This window comes from Charadrius vociferus, unplaced genomic scaffold (genome assembly GCF_000708025.1).
Source record: "Charadrius vociferus isolate BGI_N301 unplaced genomic scaffold, ASM70802v2 scaffold455, whole genome shotgun sequence".
Taxonomy (NCBI): Eukaryota; Metazoa; Chordata; class Aves; order Charadriiformes; family Charadriidae; genus Charadrius; species Charadrius vociferus.
The window spans coordinates 1,951,846-1,975,379 of NW_009648550.1; the positions used below are offsets into that span (position 1 = coordinate 1,951,846).

At 36.5% G+C, this 23,534-nt stretch overlaps 1 protein-coding gene across 1 annotated transcript in view; it reads left to right on the top strand.

Annotated features, from left to right (window-relative positions):
- Nucleotides 1-23,534, top strand: part of EML6 (echinoderm microtubule associated protein like 6) — a 116,766-nt gene that overhangs the window by 23,275 nt on the left and 69,957 nt on the right. The window contains exons 2-4 of the mRNA XM_009886007.1: nucleotides 13,199-13,358; nucleotides 19,374-19,472; nucleotides 21,486-21,554. Coding sequence (XP_009884309.1) covers nucleotides 13,199-13,358; nucleotides 19,374-19,472; nucleotides 21,486-21,554 — 328 coding nt within the window. The remainder of the gene's footprint in view (nucleotides 1-13,198; nucleotides 13,359-19,373; nucleotides 19,473-21,485; nucleotides 21,555-23,534) is intronic.

Sequence of the window (23,534 nt, forward strand, 5' to 3'; positions counted from 1 at the left end):
TGCTTATTAATGCTTTTCCAAACAAAAAACTAAACCTTAAAATATGTATACATTAAAATGTAGATCTTTCCCAAAAAAATTCCCTACCTAGTAGTTCAAATTTAGCACGGTTGACTTCTAGTCAAAAGCAGCGTTCTACTTAGTCACAAATCAGCAGTAGATGAAATCAGCTGTGTTGCAATGACTGACAAAGCCTGTGGTAAAAGGGAGAGAAGGCTAAAAGGTAAGCAGTGGAAAATTCTGATCAGCTTCAATTTCTAAGTGTGTTTCTTTGGTGTTCTGCTGCTCACATTTTGGGATTTTATATGCAGAGTATTGATACGTTATTGGTGAACCAGTTTGTTGGTTTTACCATGATGCTGCATAACTTCATCATCAGCAGTATACCAGAGTATGGTGAAACTGAGGCTTTCTTTTTAATCCTTAATTGTTTTCTATTTTGGTTTTAAAAAAGATTTATACTTAGGTGCTTTTTGTTTAATAATAGGCTATAGTTGGGTGACCTGCCTTTTGTATATGGTAGCTAGAATAGGCTCTGGAAAACTAGATAAATTTCATTATGTAAGTTTAGCATGTAAGTCTACTGCTAGATGTGCTCTAGCAGCATCTTGTCATGGTAACTGGAAACTGAGATACAGAATCTTTGTATATTCTATCCCATACAAAAGAGATCCTTGATACTTACAATCTTCAGGTTGTGTCAGACAATACAAAGCAAGCTAACAACTATCTTATTTATTTTCATAAGTGCACTTCTCAAAAAGTAAAATTGTTTCATGGATTATTGTATAGAAACCTTTTGGTTTTTTAATTGCTAGAAAAAGGGAAAATGGGTTTATAATATGTATTTGTTAAAAGCAATTGTTGAATATTTAGGATTAGTGTTTGTATTTGTGTTCTACACAGCTGGTGAAACAGAATTTCAGAAGCCTGGCAAGAGTGCTCATAAAACTGATATTCATGACCTTGCTACTGATACACTGTCACTAGAAATTTAGAGTATAGACCCATTTTAATGTTAAATATGGTTTCTGTGTGCTCTTCAGTATTTTCTGCTCCAATGTAATCATAGTTGTTATTCACTTCAGCATGCCAAACAGAGAGTCGGAATTTTGTACAATCATACAAGAGTTGCTTTCTTGTTTCTGCTGTTTTTTAAGCTCTAAAGTACAGGGGAAAATAATTTCTCTGAAAACCAAAGCGAATATGAGCTTTCCATAGACTACTACAAAATGTCATTAACAATTCTGTCCACTTTGCAGTTTTTACAGAGCAAGGTGTCTCAGTTTAGGCAAAGCAGAAATACGACTCGGAATTACAACAGAGCATAGCTGATCTTGGACACTTAACCACACTGACTTAGAAGTCTAATGAAATTTTATTGCTGCCTAGCAGAAGTCCTAAAACTGGACTATACCCATATATGTAGCCAACACTTGTTACATGTCTTCTACTACAGCATGGTCAAAAAAGATTAACTGCTTTTTGCAGTAGTTGGCTAATGTAGATACTTCCAGTTCCTATAGACTGTTAAAGATTCTGCCCTTCATTATACCTAGAGGTCTGCTAGCTTACATAGGTACAACTGGCCACAGAATATGGACTGTTGTTATTCAGAAAGTACAAAAGTAAACTTAAATCTAATCCCTTCTCCACCACAGGAAAATTCTTTTGTGTCCCTCAGGATGATCTGATGATCATCTGATGTGCAATACCATGTTTTTGAAAAGTAACAGGGTTGTTGGTCTTGGCTTTGCATTTCTGTGAGATGAGAAATGTCAGCTGGCAATGTTCAAAGGGGAAAAAAGCATTCTTGGTAGCACTGAAAACTCTCCATAGTCTAGGGCATCTAAAAATTAATGTTTTTCTCTAGCCCCATTTAGTATTGCCACATTTAAAATTTCCGTAGACATCTGTAGACTTTCTGCATAAAAAGTGTTATCATCTGCTTCTGACCAATCAAATGCATCTGGGCATGCATTCATTTGATATGTTATTGAATCAAGCTCTTGCTCTTCCCTACTTCTTTCCATTTACTTCTTAAATTCAAAATGTTATATGACATGATTATCATGAGAAGAATGCCTGAGTAAGATGCAGCTATAACACCACGCATTTCATCGCACTTGGAGTAAGAACTGTTTCCTTAGGCTTAAAATCCTTATTTCTGCTAATCAGTTGAAGGCAAACCTATGGAAACAATATTATTATACCAGTGTGACCGTTTCAACAAGATCCGATAAGTTTTATCAGATCATACAACTTGTCATAGATGTGAATATACCCAGAGATTTTAAACAGGATGAGATCAAATCTCTTAAACTAAAAATTAAAGTGGGAGTGATCCAGAAGAATTATTACAGTGGCTGGGGTTTTTTTCCTTGTTCTCTAAAATATTTCCCATTTCTCCTTGACTGTTCTTCTCTGGGCTTTTTGGTTACTTTTACTGTGTCTTCTATGTTTTATTCATTTTGTAGCGCTCTCTTGATTCCTCTTTTTGTTAGCTATATCTATTGTCCGTCCCATTTCCAAGATTTTCCTCCCATTTCCTCTCTCCTGTTTCTCAGGTGTTTCTGCAAATGTTTTGACTTGGATTGTGTCTTGAGTTATCTGCATAGTTATAGCTATATTCACTGATTACTGTTAGCTACACAAAAGGTAGAGTAGATCTGGGAAATCCTAAAGCAGTTAATTACTGAATCAGCCTTGGGAAAGAATACCTTCAGCTGGGCTGTGAAGCATAAGACCCATCTGCAGCAACACTAGTACAACTTGATTGACATCTTCATGCTGTGGGCAATTAATTAGTGCACAGATATTTGCTGTTTATTGTGACCACCAGTTTTAGAGCTGTTGGCTTAATTTTTCCTGAATTATGATCACATCTCTGCATTTGGGAGAAAAGCCACAGCTACATTCAGTCCATTTTTAGCTGTTTCAGCCCTAGAGTGTGATGAAATCAGAAAAATAAACAATTTGATTACTAGCAGCAATACACAGTTGGTGTCACCTGTTTTGACTGCACTTCGAATCTTGTATTTCAAAAGACTCAGATGGAAACAGGGTGAACACAGGAAATCAAGGAGACTACAATATGTGGCAGCGGCCATGATTTCTTAACTTACAGATTTTATCTGATGTATAAATTGTATTTTCAATCACAGTGTTCAGACTGGCCTTAAAATTCTTTATGCCAGACGAACATGAAAATTTTGCTAGTTTCTATTGAGCAATACTAAATTTACTGCAGTGTATAATTACTTTTCCATGTATTGAAAAATCATTGAGTTAACCTGACAATACTTATGTTGCTATTTTTATCTCAACATCATAGACCAAGTATCTACTTGATGTGTTACTGTGCATTTATTTCAAAATATTTTACACTGTCCATTTAACTATTATAAACATAAAATAGATTAGGGGGCAAATACAATACTGAACTAAATATAGCTTTTCCTGACCCTCTGTTTTCAGTCTCCATTCCTACTACATTTTTCTTTACAACTGATTGATTCAGGTCCATCCTACTGATTTTGTCAAATCACAGTACTTAAATCAAGAAATGCCATGTGTATCTGTCCTGGGTATTTATTTACATGTCTTTTGGGCAAAGTCCTTACAGTCTCATTACCTCTCATTTTTTAGTGGTTGTGATGATTTTCAGACTTGCACACCTATGATTTTCAAGCAGGGCAAAGAATGAGGCTGTGCAGCAACAGGTTATCCAGAAATCCTTCAAGTATCTGAAAAGTTTATTCCCTCTCCATTCTAATTTATAGTTTGGTAACTTCCTGCTCTGTTTCGACACACACATGCAAACAAAAAATGTCAGTTTTATTTATGACCAGAAAAACTACTATAGCTATTTTGGCTAAACCCCACACATCACACAACTTTATCCAGCTTATGTTTGTTTAGCAGCATCTCTGTACTTCTCTCGACATGGGCCAAGACCCTCTCTTTCCAGTATATCTTTAGGTCTTTCTTGAAAAAACAGTCATACCATGCTACACATGAAAAGTTCTGGAAATTTCATAGTTGTGTCATTTGGGGGGTTATTTTCAGATATTGCAGCATGCTGCGAGCATCATCGTGAATGCAAATATAATTAAACTAAGCTGGAAACTATGCATGCATGCGAAAGCTGAAGGAGAAAACTGCTATATGGTAGTTTAAGTTCAGAATTATACAGTAGGGTCTGTTTGGTGTAGTGAAGCTAATAAAAAATACTGCATATTTTTCCCTGATCACTTGTTGCTCAAAAAACATAATTCATGAGGACATCAACAGTTATTTATACTTAACTTTCAATGTCATTAAATGGGCTTTGGATAAAATCTCCTAGGACTTCTTTGTAACTAGAGTTACAAAATATCCATGAGAGATACATGAAATAAATATGCATGAGAAAAATACATCATTGGAGGAACTCTGTGACCTTTGTGTTACTGCAGCCATGTGTGATGAGGAACCACGATGCTGTAGGACTGTGTTGCAGTGCTGGTCTCTTTTATTAAATCTGCCAAATTTTTCTCTGTGTACAGATGCATATGACTGTAAATCAGAGCTGGAGCTAATTAAAGTGCAGAACATTTTTGCTCATAACATTACATTTCAAGAGGCTTTCTTCTCTTACTTCTTTCCCTTCTGTTATTCGGGAAATTTTAATCACTTGATCAAAAGCAATTTAGTTGTTAAATCTGACCTGACTCTGTGACAGCTCTGTAACTCTGAAGTGCAACCACAAATTCCATGTTCTGCAAGGTTACCTACAGAGCCTTATGGGCCCAATCTATCAAGACTTTTAATGAGCACTGAGCAGCCAAACAAACTTTATTGAAATGTGGTGGAATAACTCCCTAGGTTTGAATAACAAACACTGGCATAGGGACCAGGTCAGCAGTAATTTCTCAAGGACAAAGAGAAGTAATTCGAGAGTGGCAGGAATAGTTATAACTGCTTGCTTCCCCCACCATTCTACCCTACCCTGTGTTCTGGGAAATAGTCAGAAACAAAATCCTTGTCAAAATACCCCTTGCATTCCCAGGACGCTTCAAGTATACTTTAGCATAACAACAGCTATTAATGTGTGTGCTTCAAAGACCTTTATTAAGCACAGCTGAGCTGCACATCCACTTCATAAATGGTTAAACTTAGACTCGGTTTGTGGCCAGGACCACTTACGAGTGCCAAGCCTAACACAGTGATTTTCTGTCACAGTCTGCAATGACTTCATTCAGAACTGTAGGAGTTTACTTCCTCTGATAACCAGATGGTAGCCGTCTGAGGCAGGCCACCAAATTGAGAAACTGCTGCTGAGAAAGTTAGCCTCCAATGACTTGTTCTAGGTAGAAAGCCAGTGCGGAGTGACGAATAAATGCTAGAACCTCTAACTATCACTCTTCTTCCTACACATGGAATATGGAAGGGGAAAGCAAGCAGTAGAATAGTTGGTAAGAACTTAGACCTAAAAAATGCTTTATTTGCCAGATGATCTTAGAAACGTATTTCTATATACATACACTGTTCTGTACTATGAATAAGCAAGGTATTACCGTATAAAAATCAAGCCAGTAAATTAAAATTTTGTTATTGCCCTTACTGAGTGGTGTTTCCATTAACATTTATGTTCTTATTTTTTCAGGACAAATATGTTCTGTACTTGAGTTGTTTGCAACAAGTGGGTGGCAATATTTTGTATATTTAAAAGTACTATTACAGCTATATTTTCACATGTGTAAAAAGTAATTCATCTGTATGCATGTGTGCATCAATTCTATTACACATGCATATATATATATGCACACACAGAGAGTCTGCATGTATCAGAGCTGTTTTCTTTATTCTCCCAGTGAGACTTTTCACATGCCTGCAGTGCAATCCCATAGCCTTTGTCACCTGCACTGTGGTACATGCCAAATAAAATTGGTCATCCTGGTGTGTGATCTGCCGGCCAGCTCTTTACTGCTTGTGGGGGTCACAGGCTTGCACTTGGAAGAGCAAAAGGTTGGGAGCTGGGTATGTGCATGAGTGGCAATCTCCTTCGTTATTGAGATTGATTTTCCTGAAATTATAGCTGTGGTGTTTGTGTGTCAGAAAGTAACCTGGGAGGAGATTATATGCAGAATAAGCCTGTCAGATTTCTGGAGTTTTCTGCCTAAAATTCCTCTCCATTTTTACAGCATGATCTAGTGGGGTTTGTGCAGGTTGCTTTGGTCTTTCCTTTTTCCCCTTCCTTTTTCCTAGCTCCCCTTTCCTTCCTGTTTTTCCCTTGCTCCTGCAGGTCCCCATGTTTGCTTCCACTTAACTGCTAGTCTTTATTCCATTGGTCCTTTTAATTAGGCTTGGTTATGTTTTGTGTTTTATTCAGAAATAGGGATCACGCTGCATCTTGCCTTATTTTGCTAATAATATTGCTCTGTCTGAACACTGAGTTATAGTCTTCCCTTTTGACCCCACAACTGGGACTAGACACTCCTTTTGCTCTGTGAAATGAGGAATTCATGAAAGAGTGTTTGCATTCTTCGCTGACACGTGAAGATAGCTCTGTCCTTAGCACTGTGGGAGCGGTAGAATGTAGCTGAAAAAGATCCCTGGTCTTCAGACATGCCTGCTGGCTTGTCAGGATCTTGAAAGTGTGACTTCTTTCTGGACTGAGAACTAACAGTGTGGAGCAGAAGGAGGCAACCAAGAAGAAAATACCTACTGGCACGTAATGGCCTATTTCGGGGCAGACTTGGAGATTCTTGGAAATATTTTTTCTTCGGAGATATTTTTTGCTACAGAGAAAAAGTCTTAAGAAAAAAATGTAGCTGTGTTATTTATCTTTCCATCATTCAAGCATAGCACAGTCAGTGCCCTGAGTACTTTGCAACAAGTTTGACCTCAATTCTGAGAAAATACCTGCTGTGTTCTCTGTTCTGTTAAACTGTAGGGTTTGTAGCAGATTTTGAGCATAAATTCTTTCATTTATTTCTGAAGAGAATTAATCATATACAGATGGTATCTGCATTTGATTTTAAATTTACCTCATGTTTCTGCCCAAGTCTTCATTATCCTGGCATAGCACTGTGTTACATAAAACTGCATAATTCTGTAAAGGTTTGTCTAAACATGAAAGTTATTGCAAATTTAAAACAGGATGGATTTGAAGTAGGGGATAATTTATCAGTGTCTAACTATCTAGAGTTATTTTAGGATAGCATGAAATTTGCATGCTGCTTTAAGGTGCAAAACGGCCCTAGCACTGAGAATTAATTGCATTGTCAAGAGATGGATGACAAGTCCATCTAACACTGTGATTTTCAATCAGAGTCTGCATTGACTACATTCAGAACTGTAGGTGTTTATATTCTCTTTCAAAAATCAATTCTTATTTGTCAGGTGGGACATTCTGGAAGCTAGTTTTAGTTTGTATGAAAAATGTATTTGCTTGATTCATGTTAATCAAAGAATTGTAAATAGGATGGTTATAAAAACATTTAATTTAATATGGCATTCATAAATAGAAAACATACCTTGAACAATTTTACACTCTAAACTATAAAAGCAAATTTTTAGCCTTTGGCTGCTGCAGTGAAAAAGTATTTTGACTACCTGATAAATAGGATAGTGCAGCAATGTATTTAAGAGACCCAGAATAGTGAGTCCTAAACTTCTATGTCTTATCCGATACACCCATTTCAAGATCTCAACGAACCTATCAATTACATGTGTATGTATTGAAGATAACAGGAGTTGCTTTCTTTTTGCAGCATCAAGGAGCAATTATCTAATGCGAGTGAACTGCTGTGAGCCAAAATGCATTTTTACTTTGATTCCTTTAGACTCTCTTGATGTATTTCAGTATTTGAAATCATAGAAAAGTCTGATTTGGAAGGCGCCTCTGGAGATCATCCAGTCCAACATTCTCTTGAGAGCACGGCCTTAGATTAGATTATCCAGGGTCCTTTCAAGCCAAGGAAGTCTTGAATCATTTCCAGTAAGGGGGTTTCTACCACTTCTCTAGGCAACCTATCCCATTCTTTAATTCTTCTTATGGTGAAGAATGTTTTTCTTGTATCCAGACAGAATTTCCCATGAAGCGACTTGTGTCTCTTGCCTTTTGTGCTCTCATCGTACATCCTTGTGAAAAGAGTACCTCCACCTTCCCTATAACTGCTTTTGATGTTCAGGAAGACATGTCATTAAACCCACCCTGAGCCTTCCCTTCTGTCCTTAAAACTTCTCTTCCTCAGCCATCATCAATTTCCTCAACCATTTTTGTTCTTCCCAGTCACCCATTCTTTCGAGCACGTATAATTCTCTGGTATCTTCACTATGTGCTTTGTGAAGAAAAAATTTTTCTATCCACAGTCTGGCAACAATTTAAATCCAGAACTTACAATGTAATATTCAACTAAACAATTTAATATTCAATTCAACTACTTGAAGTAGTTTGCATTCCATATCCAGACTTTTCTACTTGGTTCCATCTCGGCTTTAAACTTACATTCTGTATTATATGTATATAAGTATGGAACCTGTTACAGAAAACCAAAAAAATACAATATAGACAAGAAACAAATACTTTCAGTCCCTGGAAATTCTAATGTGATTGTAAAAGAAAAAGAAAATCTTGGAGTGGGATAGTATTACAACAGAAATTCTGGAGGTAGTAAGAGTTTACCATCTGGCAAGCCCCCTAGACCAGATGGATCCACTAATGACTTTTAGAAAGCATTTCATCAGACCCTGCTGGAACACATGACTGGCATCTTTAATTATCCTAAATTAACAGGGTTCCAGCCTTGGATGCTAGATTCAGAATTGTTGATCTTGGAAGGGAGGGAAAAGGAAATGTTCCCTGAAATCTCTTCTTCCTAATAGACCTGTTATTAATAAGGTGTAATGTTAAAATATTACCTAAAGTTTATTGGTTGCATGGATTGTTTGCTTAAAAGATGTGCCTATTGAGGCACTTTTTATTAAAGACATTTTTTGCAAACACGTCAGAGTACTTTTGGAATTCACAGCTTTAGGCAAACACAAAAGCATTCAGCTGCTCAGAACAGCAGTCTGCCAGGAATCCCCTTGCTTTCTTTGCCTTCCTTGGAAGGAAGGGAACACGCACTTCCAAAGCAGTTGATCTCTGCCTCTTACCCTACATGTGCATCTGCTCCTGTAACTGTTCCCACAGAGAGAAGGTCGAGTTGCATGGGGAAGTGACTGCTACTACCAGCAAGCAGTACCAGCAGCAATTGCTGCTACTTTTATCCTTTCCATTTCCACCCCAACTCTCTAGCAAGAGAGTGTCCAATTCCTTTTCCACAAACCTGGAAGGCGGGGAGAAATTTTCTTGGGAAATTTCTTCTGCCCGCACATTTAGATCTTGTAGGACTACACCCTGGTCAGTGAGGGCACGGCATGGGCCACAGCTGCCCTTGGTTCCCTGCTCATCTTTCCTCATGCAGCAGCCCTGCTCTCACTGCTCATTGAAGGTAAAGTCTTTGCAAGTATAATTTGTATGCCACGCTTATGGGAAAAGCATGGGAATTATCTGAATTGCGTTTAAGAGAAATGTTCATCAATTTAAGAGGAAAGTAATGATTTTGTTTTCCCAGTTTGTTTATTTTTGTTATTGTTATTAGGTACTGGAACTGTTACCTGTTCTCAATACTGAGAATAGGTCTGCAAATGTACATCCACTGATAAGACTGTGCAAACTCTGGTGGATGAGCAGAGCAAGGGAGTTATGGTCTTAGGGGGGTAAAGTTGTGTGGTAGGAAGCGTGGGAGTGAAGAAATTGATGACTTGCTCAGAGATGCTCTTAAGTGGTCCAGCCGTTCGCTTTAGTCAAACAGCTCTGATGTACCTTAATGCATCTCAAACAGCTATCTGCAGACCTGTTGCCTGTGACTTGCAGAAAACCATCTGGTTGCAAAATAAAGACTTTTGTATTTCTAGATGTTCTTCCTGTTGGAAGAAATAGGCAGTAATTCCCTAATAAATACTTTTCTATACCATAAATTGCTGTTGTTTGAATGCCTAATCTATTCTCATTATATTTTCATACTGCGCTCATTATCACAGTATTTCAGTATTTTCCAGCGGTGCAAATAGTGATGTGGTATCATTATAAGTGCTTTAGACACAGGATAGGATGTTTGCTTAGAAAGGTTGAAGAAATGCACCTAATCAAAACACAAGCAAGGAAATTTATACTCATTTTAAAAGGCAGGGAACCTTTGCCAGCAGGAAATCGTAGAATCTGAAGACAGAAAGTGACCTGTCATGGTTTAACCGCAGCCAGCAACCTGGACCACACAGCTACTCGCTCACTCCCCCCGAGTTGCAATGGGGGAGAGACTCAGAAGAGTAAAAGTGAGGAAAAAACCTCGTGGTTTGAGATAAACACAGTTTAATAGGTAGAGCAAAAGCTGCGCATGCAGGCAAAGCAAAACAAGAAATTCATTCATTGCTTCCCATCGGCAGGCAGGCGTTCAGCCATCTCCAGGAAAGCAGGGCTCCATCACGCATAATGGTTTCTTAGGAAGACAAATGCCGTAACTCCGAATGTCCCCCCCTTCCATGTTCTTCCCCCAGCTTTATACACTGAGCATGACATCATATGGCATGGAATATTCCTTTGGTCAGTCTGGGTCAGCTGTCCCTCCTGTGTCACCTCCCACCTTTTTGTGCACTCCCAGGCTGCTTGCTGGCGGGGTGATGTGAGGAGCAGAAAAGGCCTTGAGTGCCGAGCAACAGCCAAACACATTAGTGCGCTATCAACAGTATTTCTTATCCCAAATCTAAAATATAGCACAACACCAGCTGCTAGCAAGAAAGACAACTCCATCCCAGCTGAAACCACGACAGACTCATACTGCATGTTTTATAGTTGCGCATACAATTTTTATATTTTAATTCACAGCAAACATGTAAATCATATATACAGGTATCAGACAGTCACCAAGATTTGTTCTTGAAATTGGACTCCATTTCCTTCCTCTGTAACCCACTGTTCTCTCTACCAAAAATAGACACTTGGTTATCTAACAGCCAGACTGAACGTAGGCAGCTATAGTGCATTGTAAAGGCTGTTCGCGGGAGATGAGTGTCCCTAGCAGTTCTGAAAAATCAGACTACTTATTTAGGTGCCAAAAATTTATATTAGTTCCTAATTTTAGTTCCCCCATGAGTTGATTTCATGTGTCAAAAAGGATAAAACAAATAACAGATACGTTCAGTACAGACATATTTATGTTGTAGGAAATGTGTTCTTGTTCTTAACCTTATATCCAGGAATGGAAATACAAAATGTAAACCAGGAAATTTTAGTATGTGAAAGTCAAACCATACAGAACAGCGGTAGATGTAATTAAGCTGCAGTTCTGTTCTAGCAGTGAGCCCAATTAATCCTTTCCATCTGGTTTTTATTGTTGAAGAAAAGTATTCTAGCTTAATTATAGGTATCACAGCTTAAGTATGGTAGAGTCAGCCCTTATTCCCCTTATAGGTTTAGAATTGAGGTGAACTAGTTGACACAGTATAATGTAGAATCCAAGTCTATGAAGAAAAGGAGGAATGAGCAGGAACAGATAAAACAGTTTTACTGGGCATTGTGCTAAAATAGTTCTTTTTGCCTGAATTGTTCTTTAACATGAAAACATAAGTTTTTGAAACTTCCTTAAGTTTTTTGATGACTTCTTCTTAAAAATTAGTGTTATCTACTTCTGGGATAAAATAAATATTCAGCTGCCATAAGCCATCCATTGAATGTCAATTTATTAATAGGATATTTTTCCTTATTCCATCTGTAGCTCATATACTCAGACATTGTTCAAATTTGTTTCCTGGATAACCGTGTAAATTCATATTACTTTAGGGAGGGTTTTTTATTATTAACATCCCCAAGCTAGACTTCAAACTAGATCCTCTGGGTTTTGTGAAAGAGAATACCTCAAGGGTTGAAGGGTAGCTTGACAATAGCTCAGAGTAATGGCAAAGAGCAGCTTCTGGTACCGTTTCACTACTGATAGTCTGCGTTCCTCTTGTTAATGTGGGATGAAGTTTGCTAAATGGCAGCCTTTTGTCTTTTGTGTTACAATGAAAATCTGTTCTGAGTGACCAGGAAATTTTTTTTTCAGTTTAACGATGCTACTGCTTGGTTCCAGAAAATGTTTAACATCCAAGACAAAAACTCCCAAAACAACAAAATGGAAGTAAATATTAGTATTCACACTTGGGCAGGGGTGAGAAAGAAAAAGATACTGTGGAAATGTGAACAGAAATGTAGCTTGGTTCTGCTAATAGAGCCTGCATTAGAATGCAGCTTGCGGTAACATACCTCTGTACAAATAATACAGAGAATAAAAAAGTTGAGTGGTCTATGTTTAATAAATACAAAAGAAAGAATTGCTCAAAGCAAGTCTTCTGAACACCAGTGGACTTAATCCCTGAAAAACGGGAAACATTTTTTGAAACAGTGGTACCTTTCTTGGATTTAAGTAGTAGAAATACTGCTTGATGTGTCAGTTTTTGTGCAAAGTACTATTTCTAATTGGCTGTTACAGAAAATTAGGTAAACTAATACAGTAAATTTTACCTCTCCTGAGGCACCAGTAATTAAAAGTAGATCTTAAAATACATATATCATTCTTCTTCAAATATAGGAGAAACAATTTATTTCTCTGTTTCTTGTGAGGTTACCACCTATAAACATGTAAAGATGAGAGGATTTCTTGCATATATTTTTCATAGTGAAAACTAGCCGTTATTCAGCCACTGGTCCGTATTTCAGAATATTTGATGCGTGAAAGAGGAATAAATAGTAGAAGATCGTCCACTGACTATATAAAGCTATGAAAGACTAAGATAAAAGACTGTGTGTTCATTCTGCTTATCGATCAAAAGTATTCAAAAATTCTCTGGTTATGTTTTCCTTGAATTTTCTAATTAAAATATTATTACATGATAAATTGTATTCTGCACTAGCCATGTCAGTCTCAGTTAAACATTATTTTAAGATAGCAGTAAATAATGCGATAACTGAGTTTTAAAGACAGTTGATATAATCGTTCCAATAAATCAAAAGGAGCTGAAGTTTCTGAGAGTTAAAAAAAAAATTAAGTTAATTTTTAGTTTAATTTTTATATTTGATACTATTTTACTCATTCAGAAAGTGTATTATAACTTAAACTGTGTTCTGTTTCAGCCTTGCAGTTCACCCGGATAAAACTTTAGTAGCTACAGGGCAGGTTGGGAAGGACCCTTACATTTGCATCTGGGACTCCTACCGTGTACAGACTGTGTCTGTTCTTAAGGATGCACATACACATGGAGTTGCCTGCTTAGCTTTTGATTCAGATGGCCAGGTTTGTATATCTTCTTTTTCTGTGTTTTGAATTTAGTTTGATTTCTGATTCTAGAAGATATGCATGTTAAAGTATTTTATGTGTTTAGGTATATAGCTTTAGTATTGACACCTTTATTATAATTAAATTTTTAATGCAAGGGCTGCAAATACAACTCTTTCAAAGAAGATGTTTTTGAAATGAAAATCACAACCCAGCATTCAAGTCAAGCAGAGTCATTGGGTGTTGGACAAATATCCACAGAAGAAATGGCCCTCTGTAGCTCAAATGTAATAGCTTCACTACCTATTTGTCACCTGCTGTTCAAAGAGATCGGTTCCTGGCAGACTCCTCACAATCCTGCAGCTTTTTTGGCAGAGAAACTCCAGTAATCTCACTGCTTAAGAGAATCGTATTGGCTGCAGTGCCCAGTCAATTTAATTGAATAATGGGGTTAGGACATAGAGTGTGTGGCTTTGTACAATGTTATTAGATTATATGATATTTTGAGACAAAATTTAAAATATAGGTAAATGGTGGGCTATTCACAGCTAAACACATTGATTTATTTTTTTTCCCCTGGAGGTGAACTATTAAAAACATTCAGTTGTGAATGAAGTAGGAGGAAAATAGATCTATGATTTGTGGATACCTGAGAAATATTTCACATTCATAGTTTTATAAATATCTATCTATGCAATTTTGTCGTTATTGATGTCCACATGAATTTTCTGGTGTAACACTGTGGTTATACTTCATAGTTGGTTGCTAAAATATTTTTAGGAACGCTTCGATTAGCCGATACCTGGATTCTTGCACAGATCCATATTGGCTTTTGTATTTGCTTGTGTACCTCAGAATTGCACCCCAATAGGGCAGAACTGCCTTTAGGTGGTTTGCTTAAAATCGTGTACTAGATGGTTAGCCGTCTACTGAGAAGTGCTTTATTATCATGTGCCTAGCTACTCTTCCACTGACCACACAGTGCTTTTATTACCCTTTCTGAGATCAGAACTCACCATACAATGCATAAAACATATTCTCACATGAAGCAAAAGTACTTTTTATTGTGCATTGTGTTGTGTATATTCAGATTAAAGGTTAGTCTGAAATGAGGAACACCAACATGAGCAATTGCCTTTAAAATGTTTAAAAAGCATTGGGTAACTTGAATTACTAAACAGCACTATGGATTATATTTTCTCATTAAAATTTGGAACTAGCTTCCTATTTTAAGCCTAGTTTTCAACCATCTTCCTCCAGTCTTCTTAAAGTAAAGCCATTTCCTCCGAAATCTCCTGTGCCAATTTTAATTAAAGAAAAGGAGTTCCTAGGAGTTGTGGAATAAAAAAATTGGATGCGAAAACCCTCAAATCAACAGAACAGAACTTCTAATGCTATAATATTTTTTAAGATACTGTTAATTTAGAAATATCTGCTCTTCATTTTTTTTTCCTCATTTTTAACTTCATAAGACTGGTGGATAATCATTTTTCAAAATCTATCTAACCACCTAATGGGAATAAAGACTCGCCAAAGAGGCCAGTCAGTGTGAGTTAAAGGTGGAGCCTCTTTTGAAAATCCTGCTGGGTGCCTTGCTGTAGTTAAAAAGTGAACTTACTGCTGTGTTGACCTTGCAGAACTGTAACGTTCTGTGTCTGGAAATGCTGGAGAAGTTGCAGTTTATTCTGGAAATAAAAATTTGCACAGAACACTTTTGTATCTGGAGAAAGACCAATACTGGAAACCATAAATATGGATAATGTATCCTGGAATTTGCTGCTCTTTCTGGCTTTGCAGAAGAAGCTGCTATGCTGAGCCAAAATTAAAGGGCATGGTAGAAAGGCTTTGCGTATTTGGAATGCAGAGCTGCTAGTGGTTCCAGTTTATTTAGTCAGCACACCAAAGGGAGCTGGCGCCTTCTGATAAGACAGAACAGACTTCACATACATTGCTTGCACCTTTCCTTCCAATGCATACCTTTCATTCTTTTATATTGAATGTCTATTAATATCCAAGAAAGATTTGTATTTTAGCCCCCAAATACAAATAAATTCAACAGCTGTATAAGGTATACATGCAATAAGACAAGTAGTATTTTCTCTGCTACGTCTGTCAGCTGTCCACTTTCTAAATAAGAGTAGACTGCGTAAAAGCCCAGATAATTCTGCTTCTCTACCTGAGCTGGATCCCCATAAAGTCAGCTTGGCTTCCTCCCACTCCACTGTGCACAGCTTCTGGTTCCAAGTGTAGTTGCTGTTTTGAGTGCTGCACAGCTCCACTATGTGGATTTACCATAGGTCCTGAAATAGTTACACTGTGTATCTATATTTTAGCCAAGTTAATTAGCTATTCTTGTACCAGAAACTCTGGGGTGTCTGTTTCAGGCACTCAAATGAATTAGTTCTGAAATATTACTTTCTGTTGGACTTCAGCTGATGCTGCCCGGAGACAGCTTAGTTGTCTCTGCAGTGCTTCCCTGGTATAATTTACCACAAACTGAATAATGGAGAGTAAACAGGGTTTGCTATCCTTTATAATATATGGAGAAGATCGATATGCAGCTTAAATCAGGTGATAGCTTATATGCTTGCTTTATTTTACATACCTTCAATACAGCTTTCAGTTTGGAGACAAATATATTTTGAGTAAATTTCCTATTTTGTACATTATCTGTAATTAATACTGTATTTTAAAAGTACTGATGGGAGCTGAATATCTTGCAGAACTGTTGTTATTTAAAAGTTTGCTATTTTAGTTTGGGCTTTTTCTGTATGACCAGGAGATGACATTTGGTGGGAGGGAAGCTGCACTTTGTTCAAATGTTTAATGAAGAGCTGTCCCTTTGCCTATAATTAAAAATATCTTTTGTTGAATAAGGAATTAAATGCAGTTTCTCCTTGAAAGTACTAACATCTACCCTTCACAGAATTACCTACAAAGCTGTTGTCTTTTATATTGACGTATTTCACCAATACTGTACAGTTCAATTTCTGTTCTGAGTTATTTTAGGTGAACACTTTTTGTGTGCTTTCTGAAAATATATTTTTTAAATGGAGTGAGGAGGGCACTGCCATAATACATGCTTACATTTCTAAATTTGGCATTAGGTAGCAGTAGGCTTCTTTAGCCAGATCCTCTAAATCTGTGTAGATTTAAAAAGAATTGTTTAATTATGTGCATAAACTCCTTGGCAGTTTTCTTCTGGTAGTTCTGTGAATTCTCTGAACAAAATTCTGTCAAATTCTTTTCCAGAAGGAGGACTAAAAGTGTGTTTCAACTGAAAAGGAAATGCAGCATTTATCACTTTACTTTTCTGCCAGAAGGAGACCTTCCACAGTAGACCTATGTTAAAAGAAAATATAAAATATTTCTTAATTTCCCCTAGTACTTTCACTATCCATCTAGCCCACTAATGGTAATTTCCTGACTGCTGGTTACAGTTCAGGTCTGATGTTGTTCACATCAATCTAAAAGATGCTGTAAGTACTACCATGGTTTCCATAGTGAAGAGAAGAGTATAAAGGAGGTGAGAAAAAGTTGGAATCGATGAAAGTTCCATGAAAAATATCTTGTGTTTTGATCAGTACATCCAAATCCCTGGGTAGGTGTAGATTGCTCAAGGGCAAATAAAACTTATTTTTGCTACAATAATAGTCATTTCTCAAAATAAATATTTTTATGATGGTAACTGGCAGGAGCATGTTTGTTCTTTCCCATATTAGATTTTCTTTTTCCTTCATTACCATGTGTCTAATAATTAAGCATGTTGACCTAGGTTAAATGAGATATTCAGTACACATCTCGGGGGAAAAAAAAAAATTAGGAGTTCTATCACATCTAGTGATAGAACTCCAAATTTTAAACCTACCTTTATCTACCATTTCAAAGACTTGTATATGGAGAGTCTTCAAACAGGTTTTCATATAATATATCATAATCAAGTCTTCTCACACAGTTTGATTAACAAGACCTCAGGTATTTTTCTTTCAGTGAAAGACAATGTAAAAGTAGACTGGACTCAGAGTAACTTGTAGTATAAATCTGTAAATATGGTTTTGGTGGGTTTTGTTTCTTTTTTTTTTCATTAATATGATATTTCTTTGTACATCTGTTGGTGGGATATTGATTGGGTTATGCATTATTCCCTAGGTAGAGTTCAGGTATTGCATTAGGCATGATGCATGTTGTCAACTCCCATGTCAACTCCCATGAAACTAAAGTCTAGTATTTCATTGCTCTAAAATGAAGGAACTGTAGCTATTAAGAAGACGGTGAAGGGTGCATGTATACCTACTGCATTTAAACCAGAGGCTTTTGATAGTGGCTCTCTTAATAAGAAAGATGTACACTATGTTTTTTTGCTTATAAATGGCATGAAAAGGCATGGAGTACCTGGTCTCTGAATTATTTGGTACAAAATGAAAACTAGACCCTCTTGTTTCTTTATGAATAATGATTATTTTTTTCCCTCATTTATACAGTAGTTGATAGCCTTACTGCAATTGCTGTTTTTTCTAATACAGCATTTTAGAAGAAACTCTGGTAATTACACTTGTTTTCTTTGTGGGCTCAGTCTTTTTTCATTATCCCAGATGTATCCAGACTTTAAACAATTTGCCTATTGAAAATTTGAGCCAAAAAATAGTGGACATTTAGTTAAAGGAAGTTCAGTTGAAGAGATTCAGTTTGCAAATCGTCTTCTTGAAGCAAATCTTCAGAGAAAAGATCTGGTCAGTGTGATCTCTGAAACATGTCCATTTGAACCAGATGGTTCATCTGCTGATTTTTGTCTCTGAGGCAAGAAGAAAGGTTTCATTTATTGCCTGTTCCTGAAGTGCAGGCTTTGCTATAATAGAGCAAAATGCTTAGGAGCTTCAGTTAGACTGTTAATTCCTTATGATAGCAAGTTATTAGGCAGGACAATGAGAAGAACAAGGGACAGGCACAACAGATACTGCTGGTTTTAAGAAGTCATGTTACTGAGCTACAAGATTGTTTCCCATGCAAATAGTCTCTAATCTTCCCGTAGTGGAAGTTACTCAGGCATATCCCTTTTATAATATATGTTGGACATATCCATTATATATTCCTATCCAACATGCCTTGGCATAAAATCCATTATATACAGTTGCAGTACATTTGGCACTAGCTTAGTCTTTGCACTGGTACAGATCATGACACCCAGTTCCGCCATCTCTAGTCTAACAGTCAAAGATGTCTCACCAAATAAGAAGCTCTGATAGAAATCACGTCAGGTTGGACATAATTACTACAGTCACTGGGAGGGAAAAAAACCTACAACCTCCACAATAACCACTGATCTTCTGGATATGTTGCAGATTTATGTGATCCATCTTCTCCCCTCCTTCCCTAATTATTCAAGTAGTCATTGTCAATACTAGGGTGCAAAGAAACTGAGAATCAGACCTACCTGAACTTTTTGCTATCTAATAAATTCAACATAGTCAGGAAGATTTTCCCTTCCATTTTATTTTGTTCTTTTTCTTTCTTGCATGATTGAGATTTAAAAGTGTTTAAATTATTAGTTATTTTAATTGGTGATTTGATGTGACAAGCTATGTAAAAGGCAATTATTAAAAGTATATCCAATTCTGATTCTAAAGCTCAACAAAATGAGCATAATGAACAAAATTGTATTTGGAAATAGTGAGAGCTTTTATTTCCCAATCGCTTTTATTATCATGCTAATAGATCAAAATGCTAGAAGAGTGTGCACCTGAAACAAGCACCTCAAATCTTTCATGATAATAATTGTACTTGAGGCATTAGTGACCTGAAATTAATAAGCTGACCTTTAGAAAAGGTTAGATATTTCAGTGCTTTCTCCAGTGAGTAAACGGTAAGTGATATCTTGAAATATCAAGAAATATCTTGATAGTGCTTTTAGTAACATAATTCAAACACAAGTCACGTGGGAAAATCCATTTGTACACATAATAATCTGAATTACAGTAAACTGATTTTTTAGTTTATTTTCTGTTAACTGGATTACTTTTTTTTTTTTTTTCTTAGCGTTTAGCTTCCGTGGGACTGGATGCCAAAAATACAGTGTGTATTTGGGACTGGAAGAGAGGAAAACTACTGGCAACAGCAACAGGCCATTCAGACAGGGTAATTGTATGAAGGTCTTACTGAATTTTGTCTGGGAGTTCCAAAAGTGTATTGAAAGTAGTATTTGTTTGTATTAGGTTAATCCAAAGATAATGTTGATTATTCTACCTGGCTTTTAAAATACTGAACAATGTATTTATTTCTTCTCATTGTGCCAGACACAGCACAAAGCACTGTGTTAATAAAGGAGGCACATGATGGATTCTTGAGCTGACTGTCTGGCAAGCCCATGGAGGAAATACTTTGTAATTGTACACTTATTAGGATGATTTATAGTTCTTTATATAAGTGTGAAATGCTAGCTCAGTGGACAAAAGATAATGTTCTTTCTGAATATGTCAAAAAGACATTTTTATCCTGAGGGAAAGTTTAATTATCTCCCTTTTATTTTTGCTTAAGACAGTTACCTGTAGGAGAAATATAATTAGGATGAATATTCCTTTTATATCTATTAACTTCAGGCAAAGGATCATAATAATGTCTATAAATATGAGAACTGAACAGGTCTGAGTTTAGAATACTTTTCAGGATCATGAAATGTTCAAACAGATTTAGCAAAAGTAAAATACCTCCCCAACATATATAAGCACAAAGATGCATACATTAAAATAAATTATGAACACATTCTGGCAACTTTTATCCACATTATGATCTTATAACATGTTGGAATGTTATAATTTTGAGGTATTATAATGTTTTACTACACGTGATGGAGTATTTATATATGCAAAGCGGCATATACAATTTGTGTGTACGTACAGTCTATGTGCATCTTGTGTGTCATCTGAGTAAATCTGGTACTTCATTTTTACTTACAATGTTCCCAACACAACAATCTTAGTCCTTATTCGAATTTCTCTTTCAGAACTGATTCACTTTCCAGTTACGTCAGTGGAAGTTTTGCTACTGACCTCAGTAGGTACAAGATCAGGTTCTAGCAGAAGACTCCAGGACAGGCAAGAAGTACTAAAATCTCAGTCTAAGTAGGCTTTCACAACCAGAGAAAAATGAGATTTTGCACTGAAAAGGGAGTGGGAAAGAATGCATATCTAATTAGGCCACAAATTCTGATGATTTTGTGTCCAGGAGTCATAAAGCATTTCTGCAGGTGAAATATCTTGTATGTTCTAACAACACTTAAATAAAATAGTACTTGAACTACTGTAAATCCTGATGTTTATAAAGAAAGTAAATGTTTTGTAGGAAGACAGTTCTTCCTTTTGTATAAAATGAATTATGGGTAGGCTTAAGAGAATATGTTCCTGTAAGCTGATTGAAATTCTCTTGTGATTTATACTTAACAGCTGAAGGCCTAAAAGCAGCAAACTTTTGTTTCCTAAAGTAGCTAATGATTGTGGTAACTTCATTGGTTCTCAGCTTGGACATTGAAAAGCTGAATACCAGAGGTGAAAAATCTAAAAATAACATATTGTTGAAAATCTGGGCCAAAATACAAACTCTTTGTTTCCAAACTTCATACAATATTTTCCATTTGGCATAATCACACAGTCATAGAGTACACTGTAAGTTTATTCAAAATGAAAAATTCAGTTTTAACTCTGTGGATTAGGTCAGATGAATGATATTCACCTGTTTTGTCACTGAAGTCTTTTGGTAATCAGGTTAAATTAGATAATGTACCTTTTACCTAAAATAACGAATAAGGATAAATGTACTGGCCTTTCTTTCCTAAACTCGAGGAACATTAGCTTACACCATAATTCCCATTTTATTTGAGTCAGTAAATACTGTTTATTCAGTAAGATCTTGGAGCTAGAATAGATTGGTAGTGTGAAGGCAGGAATGAGGTGTGTCGACAGAACTATGTAAGGAAGCCTGCATATTCGCCTTCATCATTGTTTACAGAGAGTTCCAAATTTACCTAAATAGTAGTCTTTCATTTTAAGTAGTATGTTGCAACAGAAATGATGCCTAAAAATTGGTAAAAGCAAACTGACCCTAGATTCAATTGCTGTATAATTTAAAATATCAGCTTAATACATTTCTTAACAGATATTCGATATTTCCTGGGATCAATATCAACCAAATAGAATTGTCAGCTGTGGAGTAAAACACATAAAGGTAAATAGCTTTTATTGTTTACTTGTTAAAAAGCAAATAAATGTCACAAAAGAATTTTTTCCTCTTATATGATGAGGGCTTTAAATATGAGTTTATATTTTTCTTTCTTTTTGAACATTTTAGCAAAACTTCTTGTTTGAAGCCAATTTAGATGTTCAGCAGTGACTGAGGGGCAGATTCACTTAACAAGCAAAGTGGGAAGATCATTTGGTGTAATTTTCATCATTACACACTTGTAGTTTTGGGGTTCTCTGCCTTCTCCATTCCACCCAAATTGTTTCAAAATTGTCTCAGTCTTTAGTGATTTCTCTCATCAAGCGTCACAAAGGGTCACTGAACAGGTATAGGAAGAACTAAGTTAAAAGTATGAATTGAATTAACTGCTATTTGGCCTATCATGCTACCAGCCTTTATAGGAATACCACAGAGAAGGTATGCAGGACCGGCAGAGATGAACAGATGAAAACTCTAGGGCCCCACTATTTGCTCCCTCCAAGTTACCTTTTTTGGAGGTAATTTAAATATGAACCTAGATATATACCATAAGTTTAAGGCAAAACATTCTCATGCCTGTAAAAAGCTTAGAAATAAGTCCTTCTGTTTGCCAATATTCCCTGCAGGTTTCTATTTTTCTCCTGTCTCACCAAAAGCATTCCTAACAGATGGCAATTATTTCACATGACTGGGGTGGGAAGCGCTTTAACTAGAAGTTTAGGAAACCAGTTAATATCTCTAGTTCTGGTTACTGAGAAGCTTGTGCCCTTAAAACCACCACTGCTTTCAAACTGTGGGTGATTTTGGCAGAAGTGATACCATCTGTTGTATTCTGCAAGCTGTTTTCCAAAATCTGTCTGTCTTTGGCACCTGTATTCTGTTTAAAGTGGTCATAATTACACTGAAAGTGCATAATACCAGGCAAAGTAAATACATTTAGATACAGGCATGCCAAAAAAAGAGGGAAAAAAAAAAAAAGCAAAAAAAAAAAAGCACGGAGGGGAAATGATTAGATATTCCCCTCCAGTGATGCTCAAACACCAGTCTATACACTTGCCATTCATTGAGGCTGTGGGAATGTGATAAGTACTTTAACTTGGATTGAAGGAAAAGAACAGCCCTGAAGTAATTGTATCATTTTGAGACTTGAGACTAATAAATGGGATTAGTGCCATTTATTCCTTTAGTGTTTCATTTCTATTGGCTCATTTTACTGAGCTGACATTAGAAGCTGTGGTAAAGCCTAGGAGCTAAGGAATCTCCCACTGAGCTCAGGATCCTCCCTCCACCATTTCCTAACACTCCTACCTGCTTTCTTGCCTCTCCACAGCTAACCAGAAGTAAAGAGAGTATATTGTTTTACTTACAGCATTAAAGCCTTGGGGGAAGTATTCCCACTGTCTTCTTGTAAATTGGCTTATGTTAAGAGGCAATGGGAAAATTTAATTGAATTAGAAATAGAGAAAGATCTGAAATAAAAATCCTCGATCCAAGCATTTTCTGCGATTCAACTTTATAGGAATTTTATAGGACTAAGTACAAAGAGAAAGACCTAAAAATTCAGCTTAGAGCCATGCAAAGATGTAGGCACATGAAGTGGGAATGAGAGACATTATGCATATATGTCAGACACTTCAATAGTCCTGTCCAGTCTCTGAAAGTATCTTTCCAGTGTGCAATGGACCACAGAGTATAGATGCCTCAACTAATAAAGGCCTGTGAGCTAACAAATCCATTCAGGACAATGCTACACCACATAGATTTACTGTTCTGTTTCTACATGTGTCCAGAAAATCCTAGTGGTGGCAGGCCTGGATATTTCAGCACTTCTACACATCTAATTGAAATTCTCTTTATTCTGCCTTCCCTGGAAAGTCTGATCCTTGAGGGGGAACTGAGTGCGCTGTTTCTCCTCTCTGCTTGATAAAATTATGTTTATTTTTTTTAAAAAAAAGCACACTCTGAACTCATTAAAAAAGAAAGAGT